Below are 14,519 nucleotides of genomic sequence, written 5' to 3'. Positions count from 1 at the left end.
AACCGTACTCTAACTGAGATGGTTAACGTCATGTTAGAGACTTTGGGTCTATCTAAGGAATGTAGGGGTGAGGCGATATTGATAGCAAGTCATGTCCTGAATAGAGTTCCTACAAAGAATAAAGAAATCACACCATTTGAGGAATGGGAAAAGAAAAGAGTAAATGTCTCCTATTTGCGTACTTGGGGTTGTTTGGCTAAAGTGAATGTGCCAATAAACAAGAAACGCAAACTCGGACCTAAGACAGTTGACTGTATTTTCCTTGGTTATGCTACTCACAGCATAGGGTATAGGTTTTTAATTATAAACTTTAGAGTATCAAATATGCATGTTGGTACTATAATGGAATCTAAAGATGCAACATTCTTTGAAAGTGAGTTTCCTATGAAAAGTACACCTAATATTTTTAGTCATGAGTCTATAAACTCCCATGAGCAATTTATTCCGATAGAACAATCTGAGGAACCCCATGTTCACTATCCTGAGGAGGATGATAATGTAGTCACTCAAACGAGCAAAAGACAAAGAAAAGTGAAGTCTTTTGGAGATGACTATATTGTGTACCTCGTGGATGATACCCCAACAACCATTAAAGAGGCATTTTCCTCTCCTGATGCTGACTTGTGGAAGGAAGCAATAAGGAATGAGATGGATTCTATAATGTCTAATGGAACTTGGGAAGTGCTTGAACGACCTTATGGGTGTAAACCTATAGGGTGTAAATGGGTGTTCAAGAAAAAGCTTAGGCCTGATGGTACAATTGAGAGGTACAAGGCTAGGCTTGTGGCTAAGGGTTATACCCAAAGAGAAGGGGAATATTTCTTTGATACTTATTCACCTGTTGCCCGTTTGACCACAATTCGAGTGTTACTATCTTTGGCTGCCTCTCATGGTCTTCTCATTCATCAGATGGATGTGAAGACAGCTTTCCTAAATGGAGAGTTAGAGGAAGAGATCTATATGGATCAGCCTGATGGATTTCTAACAAGTGGTCAAAAGGGTAAGGTGTGTAAGTTATTAAAATCCCTTTATGGCCTAAAACAAGCTCCAAAACAATGGCATGAGAAGTTTGACAGAACCTTAACTTCTGCAGGTTTTGCTGTTAATGAAGCTGACAGATGTGTGTACTATCGGTTTGGTGGGGGTGAAGGTGTGATCCTTTGTCTGTACGTGGATGACATACTGATCCTTGGGACAAGCCTTGATGTGATCAAGGAAGTTAAAAACTTTTGTTTAATAACTTTGAGATGAAAGATTTGGGAGAAGCTGATGTTATTCTAAACATTAAGCTTTCAAGAGAAGGCAATGGTGGGATTACACTTGTGCAGTCCCACTATGTGGAAAAGATTTTAAGTCGCTTTGGGTACAGTGACTGTCAATCTGCTCCTACGCCTTATGATCCTAGTATGCTATTGAGGAAAAATCGAAGAATAGCAAGGGATCAACTAAGATTCTCCCAAATTATAGGCTCATTGATGTACCTTGCTAGTGCCACGAGGCCTGATATCTCGTTTGCAGTGAGCAAACTTATCCGGTTTGTGTCAAATCCAGGGGATATTCATTGGCAAGCTCTTGAGAGAGTGATGCGCTATCTGAAAGGTACTGTGAGCTATGGCATTCACTATACTGGATACCCGAAGGTATTAGAGGGTTATTGTGATGCAAATTGGATATCTGATGCTGATGTGTTAAAGGCCACAAGTGGATATGTGTTTCTGCTTGGAGGTGGCACTGTTTCATGGAAGTCTTGCAAGCAGACTATCTTAACGAAGTCAACCATGGAAGCAGAACTCACAGCATTAGACACCGCCGGTGCTGAGGCCGAGTGGCTTCGTGAACTCCTGATGGATCTACCGGTGGTTGAAAAAACTGTGCCGGCTATTTCCATGAACTGTGACAATCAAACAGTGATCACTAAAGTCAACAGTTCTAAGGACAACATGAAGTCTACTAGGCATGTCAAACGGCGTTTGAAGACTGTCAGAAAATTGAGAAACTCCGGAGTTATAGCATTCGACTATGTTCATACGTCCAAAAATCTGGTAGATCAATTCACAAAGGGACTATCACGTAATGTGATAGATAGTGCATCGAGTGAGATGGGTTTGAGACCCACGTGAGGTCTACCATGGTGGCAACCTGTTCTATGTGATCGGAGATCCCGTGAAGTAGAATGGTGAAACAAGCCAGAAGTAGATTGTGAGGAAAGACCCTTTACTTAACCCATCTCAATTGCACTTCTTTCCTAAGTCTGTAAGGAAGGCTGGTTATATACCTTAATGTATTCCAAAGCGGCTTGTGAAGCGATAGATGTTGTCCTACAGAACATCTTTAAGGAATGCACCTATATGAGTTTGACTGCTAGTCACAGTCAATGAGATTTTGGGTGATCTCTATATACTCATGAATGGGCCAGAAGTATGACTTATATGCTTCAACCAGAGGGGATGTTCATGCAACCCGGTATCAGTTATGAGTGTAGATGAAACTTATATCACACAAAACTTGCAATTCAAGGCATAGTCCATCGTTCAAGTTGTGGCTAAGTGTAGTCTGTACTCTAGGTGGAAGTTCAACTTAACAGTCTCCACCGAAACGACTGGTATATGAAACGACATGGAAACTCGAGAGCTTTTCTTATGTGCCCTAGAAATAGGTGGGGATTGTTGAATATAATGGGCCATTAGCCCATAATTATATTTGATGATTAATTCAAGGGCCCATAATTAATGCTATAATAAAAATGGTTTAGTACCATATTGATGATTGACCATGTGTTAACTCAACTTAAATAGGTGGCCTTTGTTAGCCCCTATGGAGAAGTTGAGGGAGGGTGAAGGGGTGCCACACGCGCACACCACCGCCGCCGCCGAGCCGTGGCGTGGCGAGGCGTGGCGAGGCAAGGCGAGGCGTGTCGTGGCGTGTCTTGTCTTGTCTTGTCGAGGTCGGCTTTCTGTCCATTCCCGTCCCGAACCTCTGCGCGCACAGAGATCGGGAGAGCAGACCTTCGGAACCCGACGCCTTGCAACGAGACACCTGCTGTCGTGGCGTGGCGTGGCGTGGCGAGGCGAGGCGAGTCGTGTCGTGTCGTGTCGTGACGTGACGTGACGTGTCTTGTCTTCTCTTGTCTTGTCTTGTCTTGTCTTGTCGAGGTCGAGACGAGCGAGCGTGACGTGGCACACGAGGACCAGACCAGACGTGGCACATGCGTGGTGAATAAGGAAAGGGAAGAAAACGGGATCTGACTGTTGTGCAATTAATGGCAATTAATTGCTAATTGATTGACTCGTTAATGGCAATTAATTGTGATTGATTGCCATTAACCAGACGTTTCCTCCTGGGGCCTATATATTCCATACGCAGAGACACCTTCCATACCTGCGAGACACACTCAGTCCTCTTCTGTCGAGTTGCTTTCTGTCCATTCCCATCCCGAACCTCTGCGCGCACAGAGATCGGGAGAGCAGGCCTCCGGAACCCGACGCCTTGCAACGAGACACCTGCTCGGGTGTTGCGGGCAATCAGGTTTTTGGAGAGCGTCTTCTGCGACTGCTCACCGGCGAGTTCGTTGTCTTCTTCCTGGTGGACGTCCGGCGGATCGTGATCGACTACTTCGTCTTCTTCCTTGTGGACGTTCGCGCAGATCGTGATCGACTACTTCGTCTTCGTCTTCTTCCTGGTGGATGTTCGCGGGACTGCACTGCGAACATCTTCCTGCACCGACTGTGGTCCGCTACTTCGAGCAACGCACTATGTCGACTAGTACGAATGGAGCCGCCGGTGCCTTCGGCACTGGTCCCTCCTCTGGGTACAATCTTAAACGATTGTTTTTCACTTTCAGTATGTCTGCTGTAGTTGCAGTAGTTCTTGCAATGTTTATCTCTAATCTGAGTAGTGATAAAATTGCACACGTGCACATATATGCCACCACAATATTATGGGTAATTTTGTAGATTAAATCAAACATTAAAATGTCTAAATTTCTAACAATCCAAAAACCTGATATTAGGCATTTTTCTGTTAGTGGTTTTGCTGCTGCGTTAAAACCGGATGCGTTCGATGGTTCAAACTACAAGCGGTGGCGCGCGAGAATGATATTGTGGTTGACTGCTATGAGTTGCTATGACGTTGCGAAGGGGAAGCCGGAACAGTTTACTCGAGAAAACGTTCATGGCTGCTGATAACCTCTTCAGAGGCGCCGTCATAAGTGCGCTCGATAAAAAGTATGTCGACAACTATATTATTTGCACCACTGCTAAAGAATTATGGGATGCGCTTGAGGCTAAGTTCGGGGTTTCTGATGCTGGTAGCGAGCTGTACCTCATGAAAAAATTGTTTGATTACAAGATGGTGGATAGCCGTTCTGTGATTGAACAAGCATATGAGATACAGGCACTAGCTAAGGAACTAGAACAATTTCCTTGTGTGTTGCCTGAAAAGTTTGTGGCCGGCGGTATAATCGCTAAGCTGTCACCTTCTTGGAAGGATTTTGCTACTTCTCTAAAGCATTAAATCAAATATTAAAATGTCTAAATTTCTAACACTACAGGGCTAAGCGATCGTCGGAAAAAGCGAACTCAATGGGCGCAGAGGAGGAGGTGGATGAGGTGGCCAGTGGCGGAGCGTGGCCCAAATGCAGGGGGGCAAATTGCCTATTCCGATACTATGTACCATTTTTGCGAGAGCAGTTAGGCTAGCACTATAACCTTGTGGAGATTTTAGGGCCACAAGGAACTATGCTTATATATTTTTGGGCCCATAAGCTAGTTTACATCGCTTTTAAACTTTATATAATGGGCTGACATCATTGAATAGTATAACTGCACTTCATATTGATGGGCCAGTAGATCATATGAAAAATTTGAGAGCCAGGGAGGCGGAGGCCCAGTTTCGCCTCTACTAGCCTCCGCCCCTGGAGGTGGCTATGTTGAGTCGAAAGAGCACAACGAGGCTGATAACGATGATGTTGGCATTGGCGGCTTGGGTGGGCATGTGCCGGCATGGTGACAAGTCTAGGAGGAAGATGCAGGTACCAGGTCAAAGACCTGTTTGGATGAGTAAACGAGACCCAAATCAAGTTTAGGGACTTTATACGACCGTTTCGTAAGTTTAGACACCAGGATAACACACTCATACAAATTTAGAGACCGTTGGTAGACTTAAATCTAAAATTAATTATAGAGATTGGCTCTAATATGGCAATAACCAGTTTTGAAATGCTATTGGAATCATGTTCATGGCCTTTCTATGAACAACTAAAGAGTTTGCATCTTTTTTAAACAAATAAAATCGGCATTTTATATTATAATGCCAAGAGAAACACAAACAAGCACCAGTTTACTTCAGTTAGAGCATCGACTACAGGTTAAATCAGAGTGACAAGTTTATTTGCAATTTAAGCATAGCTTGTACTCTCTCTCTCTCTCTCTCTCTCTCTCTCTCTCTAAATTATAAGACATGTTGTGTTGCCTAAATACATTGCTTTTACTGTGTGTTTAGACATAATGCATATTTAAGTGCATAGCAAAAGATACGTGTTTAGAAAAAACAAAACTTCTTGTAATTTAGAACATATAAAGTCTCATAATTTAGAACATATGAAGTATTTGGCAACTCTTTCAACAGATAGTTGAAGAACCTGGCGGGGTGGTAACGCGCATTCTGTTCCTGTTTCCAATTGTCTTCTTCATGGATAGATTGGTTCTAGATAATTTAGGATATTGTTTGTTTGGATAGGTTTTTTAGTGTTGTTGATGCACCTAAATTGTAGTTTTTGGGTTGTATTGGCCCTCCTGCTGATCTTAAGAAGAAAGGAATTTGATTTCTTTGTAGTTCAAGCCTGACAAGTACCCAACCGACTTTTGAGTTGCACCAAGGGCACCAACCATGGATTGTCATAATAAAGCAACCACCATTTTTTGTTTTCCTTAATGAAGAAACATGTCATATTAGGTTTGTTCTAAGTCAAATATTGCTATTTTTTACCGTGCTACAAACAGGGCCTCTCTGATAATACAAACATCCTAAGTAGTGTACGTGGTTTTTTTTTATATAAGGTCGCGTTTGATTTACGTTGTTAAAGTTTACCGCCCATCATGTAGAATTTTGGAAAAAAAAAAGTACTAAGGCCTTGTTTTAGTTACATCAAATCTTTAGACGCATGCATGAAGTATTAAATATAGACGAAAATAAAAACTAATTGCGCAGTTTGGTCGGAATTGATGAGACGAATCTTTTGAGTCTATTTAGTACATGATTGGATAATATTTGTCAAATACAAACGAAAGTGGTACTATTCTTATTTTGCAAAAAATTTTAGAACTAAACAAGGCCTAAATATAGACTATTTATGAAACTAAAAATACAATTAGAGAGTAATTTAGGGGACGAATCTTTTAAGTCTAATTAGTCCACAACTAGACACTAATTGCCAAATAAAATAAAATTACTTTAACAAGCCAAACAGAACAGGAAATTTTGGTTCATGGATGGCCCTCAGAAGTCAAAATGATTAGAGGCAGCAGCGCTGCAAGACGTGTTAGTATTTCTCATAGACAGAAGACTGTACATACACCAAGATTTTTGGTTTTTTTTTAAAAAACTCGATCTCCATCCATAAAAAGAACGTTAAGTTCCATGGACACTTCTCCTCTCCGTACAAAAGCTCGCTCTCTAACTGACACAGGGCCACACCGGACCTCCCGCTAGCTCTCCGCCGTTTTCCAAGAACCACCCACCGTCGTCGAGGTCGCGCTGACCAGGTCACCGTTTTCGGCACTTCCGCCGTTGGCCCCGGCGGTGCTCATGCGTGCCTCGTACGCGTGGCCAAGGTTCCTTAACCGGTTGAGCTCCGGCAGTATGACAGTAGCGAGGTCCGGCCGGTCCCTCCGCCGCATCTCCGTGCACTTGAGCGCGAGCTTGGCGTAGCCGAGCGCCTCCTCGACGGGCCAGTCCTTGACGGTGATGTCGAGCATCTGCGCGAAGGTGCCGGCGTCGATGGCCTTCTCGACGTGGTGCGTGAGCCCCATGGGTGGCCGCGCGGTGACCACCTGCAGCAGGAGCACGCCGAGGGAGTAGATGTCCGACTTGACCCCCAGCTTCCCCGTCTGCTGGTACTCCGGGTCGATGTAGCAGAAGGTGCCCGCCGTCGCCGTCAGCCGGTACTGCGTCACGCTGTCCGCCACCGACGGCGGCACCAGGCGCGCCAGCCCGACGTCGCTGATCTTGCTCACGTAGTTGCGGTCCAGCAGGATGTTGGCCGGCTTCAGGTCCCGGTGCACCAGCGGCTCCGGCTTCGTCTGGTGCAGGAACAGCAGCGCCGTCGCGATCTCCGCCGCGATCCGGAACCGCTGCGGCCACGGGATCGTCGGCGTGCCGCCCCGACGGAACAGCCGGTCCTCCAGGCTGCCGTGCTCCATGTACTCGTACACGAGGCAGCCGTACTCCGGGCACGCGCCGAGGAGGAGCACCATGTTGGGGTGGCGGATGCAGCTGAGCACCTCCACCTCCTGCTGGAACTGCTTCCTCCCCTGGTGCGCGTCCGGCCGGAGCACCTTGATGGCGACGGGGGTGTGGTCCAGGGAGGCGCGGTAGACGGGGCCGTAGCCGCCCTCGCCGATCTTGAGCTCGTCGGAGAAGCGCTCCGTGGCCATCTCGATCTCGTCGATGTGGTACTTGCGGTACCGGAAGTCATGGTTGGAGATGGCATCCAGAGCGCGCACCTTCTCGTCGGCCTCCCGGCGCGCGCGCACCTCGGCGTTGCGTCGCCGCTGCGCCTCCAGGTCGGCCAGCCTCTGCGCCGCCTCGGCCGCCTCCATGGCCGCGCGGCACTTGGCCTTCTCCATCTCGGCCAGTGCCAGAGCAGCCTCCTCGGCGTGCCTGGCCTCCTCCAGCCGACGCGCCTCCTCCAGCTTCATCATCTGCATCTCCTTGGCCCGCTGCTTGGCGTTGATGGCCTCCTTGCACGCCGCGTTGTACATGTCCATGGTCTGCTTCAGCTCCAGCCGGAGCCGCCGCATCTCGACCTCAATATCGCGTTGCGCCTGCACCCGCATGGCGATGGCGTATTGGCGTAGGTCATCAGGGGCAACGGTGACTGGATAGCAAAGAAAAATCAGACCAAGAACCAATGAACGCATGACTCACGCCGGTGGCCGGCGACATGGGCTCCCGAGCGGGGCTGGCGGTGAGGGTGGTGGACAGGTCGAGGTTCTCGCCGAAGTCTATGGAGGAGAAGCGCGTGCTGGGGCCGAAGTCGAGGTCGCCGCCGAAGGATTCGTGCCTCGCGGAGCGGGAGGACGTCTCGGAGAAGTCTTTTCCGGGGACGACGACGACGACGTTCTTGGTGGCCGAGGACGGGAGCGAGCGCTCGCGGAACGCTGGCCGCGTGTTGAGCTCCGGCAGGGTGCGTCCGTCAACGGAGCGCCTGGTGGCGTCAGGCATCACCGGCGGCAGGTGGCCCCGGGAGCCGCGTCGCACGTACAGGCCCGATTGGGAGTCGGTGTCCGAAGGGATGGTGTCGGCGCCACTGTGCATGGGAGGGACGCCGCACTTGGCGAGCCTGACATTGACGGACTTGCCCTTGGCCACGACGTAGATGTTGCAGTAGTCCGGCGCGCACTTCATCAGGGTCGACGGCACGTCCGCGTTCTTGAATTTCCTGCATGCCCGAGGCGACATCACGTACGTTTTTGCGTCAGCTGACGGTAGAATAATGTGGACGAAAAACTCCCTGATCGATTTCAGTACGTACTTGGTGAATGCATTTCTGCTGGCTCCGCCGAGCGCAATGCTCTGGATCTTGTTTGCAGTGATGTAACCTAGAATGGCCTTGGACACGTCTGCCTCTTCCAACACTACCTCGGAGACTTCCACCAGCTGGCAGCAAAAACGTGATTGAATCAAATGTCATGTCGCTAGAAATTTTGGATGTTTTGCATTGATTGTTTTTACATTTACCCCATTATTCCGGTTGAAGAATCCTCGGTAGGGGACAAAGATCTCCTTCATTTCAGCCTCCAGCGCGCCCTGCGTCGTCTCGGCCATGGCGAACCCATCTGCGCACATGTTCAAGGAAACCAGAGCTCAGCTTACATCGATCAATGGAGAAATGGGTACGGCGATGAACGACGTACGGTTGGTGGCGTAATGGGCGGCCACGTGGAGGAGGACGATCTGGGAGGCGCCGGAGAGGAGGTGGTCCATGACCCACTTCACGGCCAGTTGGCTGTGCCGGTCCCGGTCGATGGCCACGACGATGAGGGACGCCGGCTGGTGCAGCAGCGCCGGCGGCGACGCCACCCGGTACTCATCCGGGCTCAGTGGGCCTCCTTGCATCGCGCCACCGTCCGGCGGTGATGGTACGGCAATAAGCCGGTCGAGAAGCAGGATGCCGCCGGCCGGTCAGTGGGTGAGGATGGCGGCGCAGGAGAAGAAGGCAGAGAGGTGGAGGGAGACGGGTTGCTCCGCCTCGCCTCCTGCCTTTATTCCTTTCTCTCCCTTGCCTCAAACCTTTGTCTCCTACAGGCCTTCCCCTTCCCCAACATCTTGCAGATAAATGTCATGGCGGGAGCAAGGACAGCCTCATACTATTCTTGCACATCTAATTATATTTTTTCCCTTTTTGCTTTTGCAAATATTGTTCCGACAGGGGGGAAAAACATTTTGACTCGGTATTGAGCAACCTAAAATAAGGGTGTAATTGACTGGACATGCAAGAAGTCTTGAAACAGAAAAGACAGAGATGGAGCAAAAACAAGGGATACAAGACCTAAAAATGGCCAATGCAGGAACCATGACCATCACCGGATCTCTCTTATTCTTCTTCCATTCCATCATGCACCCATCACCACAGCAACCATAAAAGATTTCGAGCGTATTATAGTGTTGATGGTAACCCCCTAGATCCGCCGCCATACGGGAATAAGAAAAGGAACCCCCAAGATCCCCTCTAACTTATGTACAACTACAAAACTGTACAGTTTCTAAGAGTTCTTGCAGCCTGGTGCAGAAGGTTTTATAAGGTCAGGTAGGTCTTGATCATGGTTGAGCCAGTCGGGTCAGAGAGGAGATGTCTGACGAGGTTCATTCGCAATTGATTTGGAGCTATTGCAAACATGTAGAATGAAAATAGTATGAGATCGACCGATGAAAGGGTTGAGCCAAGAAATCCCCGCCACATCCTGTTCAAGGAAAAAAACAGTGGTTATCAAAACTTTATGGAGGTAGTAACCTCCAACACACTGAATTTCTCTGAAAATAGACTGAAACAGGGCAAAAAGTGCAACTACCATTTCGGCACCCTGAAAAAGGCTTCAAAGAATGTTTGTATGCCTTCATTATTCAGTTGGATTATCAACGCTAATCCGAAAAGGAAGAAGGATCGCTGACGTTTCCTTTCTTGAGGCCATAGTGTTCTCCATGCTGAAACATCATATAACAATTAGTCGCAGAATGTTTTGCTAACTTGTCTGGACTTTACACAGTAAAACACTGTTATTGTCCTGGAAATACCAGAAAAATGCTTACCAAGCATTGATGGACTGTAATTTTGAGAATTTCCAAGCAAATATTCTGCAGGAACTCGGTTATTTAAGATGTCGGATATCACAGAAGCATATCTTGGAGCCTCAGACAAAGATCTAACCACTGAGTACCCTATGGATTTTGTGAAACATTGTCAACATACGCAAGGAAGAAACTGGTGTGTGAAAAATTGATGATTCTTCTGTACCCGTTGCAGGATGCACCATACTTGCTGCAGCACCAAATGCAAGATTTTTCTGATCTGTGTTTGGTAAGGACCCTCCAACAGGAATGTAGGACCATTCCTGAAACCAAGAACATTTCAGTTTATTTTCATTTCAGAATATAAATGAGTGAAAATTTAAGAATTGTCGACCCTCTTACCTCCTCATAAATTTTCAGGATACGAACTCCCATTGCATTCAACCGATACATCAGCCTCTTCTTAAGTAGATCAAAGGACATAGCATCTTTAGAAGCTAAGCATGTTTCCTGTGATAAGGTATTTTAGTCACAAATTTTGAAAATTTGAAGTATGGGAAGTGCTGGTTGCTGAATCACAAAGGTAACAAAAACTCAGTACCAACCTCAAAGAAAACTCGTGTGGATGACATGGGCATAGCATACAGGAAAGTGGGATTTTCTTGTTCAGTGTGTGAGAATTCCTCTTTGAAACAATCTCTGTAGTCCATGAAAACCATTAAGCTGGGATCATATGGATTATTTTCCACCTGAAATTTTCAAACAATTTTGAAATAACGAACATCTAGTACCTAAATGATATACTGAGATTTTCATCTAGAAATTTATTGAGCAAACTGGCCTGTCTAATTTGTGAAAAAGAAATTAAAATGAACAGATTCTTCAGTCTTTGTGTACCTCAACTTCTACTCCGTATGCAGTCTGCACGCAAACACGAGGACCCCCAACCTCATACTCTAGAAGCCTACCAGATGCTGCCCCCGAAGCAACAATGGCAAGCCTGCAAATTATCTCACGACCCTTATCACAACAGACTACTCTGTGTCCATCTGGAGATTCTATGATCTTGTCCACTTTGGAGTTCAGGTATGTCACGCCAGCTTCATAGCATCTGCGAATTATAAGTGTTGCTACTTGTCAATTATGTTATATCAGCATGCTTCAAAAAGATAATTATGAATCCCAATATTGCGACATGAAGATTTACCTTCTCAGTAGCTCCTCATGGAGCAAGTCACGGTGCACCCTGCCATAAGAACGGCCAATCAGTATGGGCTTGTTATTGTCTAGGTAGACAATAGTATCCTTCCAGACGTGCTCGATACAACTCGCTAGACCAAGATCTGGACAGTAAACGAGAAAAATAAGTACCATCATGTTAAGTTATGCTGACAGTGATGTCATGCAGACACTGCATTTTAATAACGCAAATAATAGCGTACCTTTAAATTCATCCTCCCACACACCATAGTTATTTGTGAATGGAAGGTCAGGCCCAATGAGACCTACGGTGAGACCTTTCTTAGCTGACTCTGAGGCTAGAGAAAGACCAGCAGGACCACAACCAATGATAACCAAATCAAGTACTGTGTTTTCATCAGATATGGGCAATAGCTGCAAACAGAACATATAAGACCACACAGTTAATTTTCCTTGGGATACAAAGGCAGAATACACGTAGTTTATGGCACACGTATTCAGGAAAAATAATAATGGCACAAAGGGTCTATTTGAAGCTCTGCTGTTCTGTGCAGTTCTAGACAAAATTCCATGGTTTTGAGGCAACAAAATACCTGTGCCTAGAGTACTCCACCTGACTGCTCAAATTATAGCAAGTCAGCTATGTGACATTAGACTGGAAATGACATGCCCATGCATGCGTGTACAACGCAGATACTCAATATTACTGTGTGATCAGGCAACAAGCTGCCGTCATACCGTCCATGTGAGCACAAAGAAAGAACGGTCATCAATGTGTTGGCACCCTGGTTCGTATGACTGACTTATCTTGTTAGAATAATCAGAGAAGTACGTGAGCAATCTTTGTTCCCACCAATCACAGTAGATTGCGTGTTATGATAGTTCCTGATTCGAATTATCAAAATCGATGGCAGAGTACAGTGCGGTGTGATATTCATTTTTTGAGGTCCTGTCATTTTCTCATGAAACACATTTTCAGAATATATTTTAATTACATACATTTTCAAATAGGCACTATTCTTCTGGAAAACAGGGATAAATTATGTCAATCTACTGACTCGAAACATCTAGAACGCAAAACCAACCATATTAGGGCCATGTTTAGTTCCCGTGTGAAAATTTTTCGGACTAATATAACATTTTTGTTTGTATATGGCAATTATTGTCCAATTATAACTAGACTCAAAAAATTCGTCTCGTAAATTATAGACAAACTGTATAATTAATTATTTTTTATCTATATTTAATGCTGGCGTAAGATTCTAAGTTTTTAACTTTTGAGGAACTCTGCCTACCACTAGGCGATCACCCTTCTTTTCAATGGACGTCCTTGTAGTTGTAGCCAAAGCACGTGAACGTGAAGTACGGCTGCAGGACAATGATCGTGGTTCCATATTGAAATGTGCAGTACTTTTCTATGCTCTTTGAAGATTGCCCTAACATACTACATGGCTATGGTTTTTCTCCCGGAAAAGGTAAGCAACAATTACTGATGGATAATAATAATGTAGCATAAAAAAATTATGATTGTACTTTCAAATGCTGAAGAATGGTATGCAGTTAGAAAGAAAAAGAGAAGCAAAACGCTTGATGTACGTCAAATTAAATACACGGTTGGTGCATGATGTTATGGATTTCATCCTGTAAAATACCCCCAAATACTAGTGCAAGGGGACGAAATCTACAATTTATTTCCTCCGTGTTAATCATGATCATTAGAACAATCTCCAAACTAGCTTGATTAATTATAGCAAATTAATATTAGGGCACTCACAATGCAAGACTTTATCATAGAGTCCAAGACAATTAATTACATATTATTTATGGTATTTTGCTGATGTGGCAGCATATTTATTGAAGAAAGAGGTAGAAAAAATAAGACTTCAAGTCTTATTTAGACTCTAAGTCCACATTGTTCGAGGTAATAAATAACTTTAGACTCTATGATAGAGTGTGGATTGTGAGTGCCCTTAGGAATGTAATCACCTTGGAAGCGATCCTGGACTGGCTTTCCATGGGCTTGGTGGCCTGCATTTGCACGTAAAGCAGCTCGCCGCCGCCGCCCTTGCGGTAGTCCTCCTCGTCCGCGAACTCCACGCCGACCGCCGCCGTCTCGTCGTGCTTCTCGGTGGCCACGCACGTCACCTTCGGTCCGCCCACGCGTCGGCTCCAGCCCGCCCGCCGCCACCTCTCCGCCTCCGCCTTCCGCGCCTTACCTCCGCCGACCGCCCCGCGCCGCAGCCCACGGCAGCCGAGCGGCGCGGAGATCGTCGCGCCCGAGAGGCCCATCGCGCCGCCCCTCCTCGGGCTCTCACTCTCACTGTCTCTTCTCTCTCCTGGTGCGGCTCTCTTGCTTCCAATTGCGCGGTGATTGGTCGGCGCGGCGGCGCGGCGGCGGCGAGGAGACACTAGCAGAGAGGAGTTGGCCGCTGCTGCTGTGCCGTTGTGGAGGGAGACGAGCGGCACGGGGAGAGGGAGGGCTGGAGGGGGTATCCCGGATATGGCACGTGGCGGTTTTGGATTGGCTCAGGACCCACGAGGCGTGGATATGGTTTTCGCTTTTTCCAAGAAAGAGGGCGCCGGGGGCGTGAGCCTCCGCCTCTCCGGCTGCGCAGCCAGGCCCGCGTGTCAGTGACGTGGTGCCTTTCCAGCATTGGGCTCGGCCGCTCGCCTGTGATTTTGGGTCGGATGCTTTTGGATTAGGTCCGAGCATTTATTGGACCGGAATGTCTTGGCTTAAAAAGGAAAAAGTCTACGGTACCCAAACTATATGAGATTCATAAATTTATTAAAACCGGTCAAATAACTTGTAG

The 14,519-nt window shown here is 46.7% G+C and overlaps 2 protein-coding genes across 2 annotated transcripts; both read right to left on the bottom strand.

Moving 5' to 3' along the window:
* LOC8078638 (U-box domain-containing protein 35) lies at window positions 6,503-9,527 on the bottom strand. Its single transcript, XM_021457240.1, has 5 exons — window positions 9,135-9,527; window positions 8,959-9,056; window positions 8,753-8,877; window positions 8,146-8,659; window positions 6,503-8,042 (listed from the first exon to the last, which is right to left on the bottom strand). Exons 1-5 carry the CDS (start codon window positions 9,334-9,336, stop codon window positions 6,705-6,707), a joined length of 2,277 nt encoding a protein of 758 aa, XP_021312915.1. The 5' UTR covers window positions 9,337-9,527; the 3' UTR covers window positions 6,503-6,704.
* LOC8078213 (lycopene epsilon cyclase, chloroplastic) lies at window positions 9,723-14,179 on the bottom strand. Its single transcript, XM_002455793.2, has 10 exons — window positions 13,693-14,179; window positions 11,949-12,120; window positions 11,714-11,849; window positions 11,404-11,617; window positions 11,112-11,255; window positions 10,909-11,016; window positions 10,733-10,829; window positions 10,528-10,656; window positions 10,290-10,422; window positions 9,723-10,181 (listed from the first exon to the last, which is right to left on the bottom strand). Exons 1-10 carry the CDS (start codon window positions 13,993-13,995, stop codon window positions 10,016-10,018), a joined length of 1,602 nt encoding a protein of 533 aa, XP_002455838.1. The 5' UTR covers window positions 13,996-14,179; the 3' UTR covers window positions 9,723-10,015.

This window comes from Sorghum bicolor, chromosome 3, assembly GCF_000003195.3.
Source record: "Sorghum bicolor cultivar BTx623 chromosome 3, Sorghum_bicolor_NCBIv3, whole genome shotgun sequence".
NCBI classification, from domain to species: Eukaryota; Viridiplantae; Streptophyta; class Magnoliopsida; order Poales; family Poaceae; genus Sorghum; species Sorghum bicolor.
This window is presented reverse-complemented; position numbering and strand designations above follow the sequence as displayed.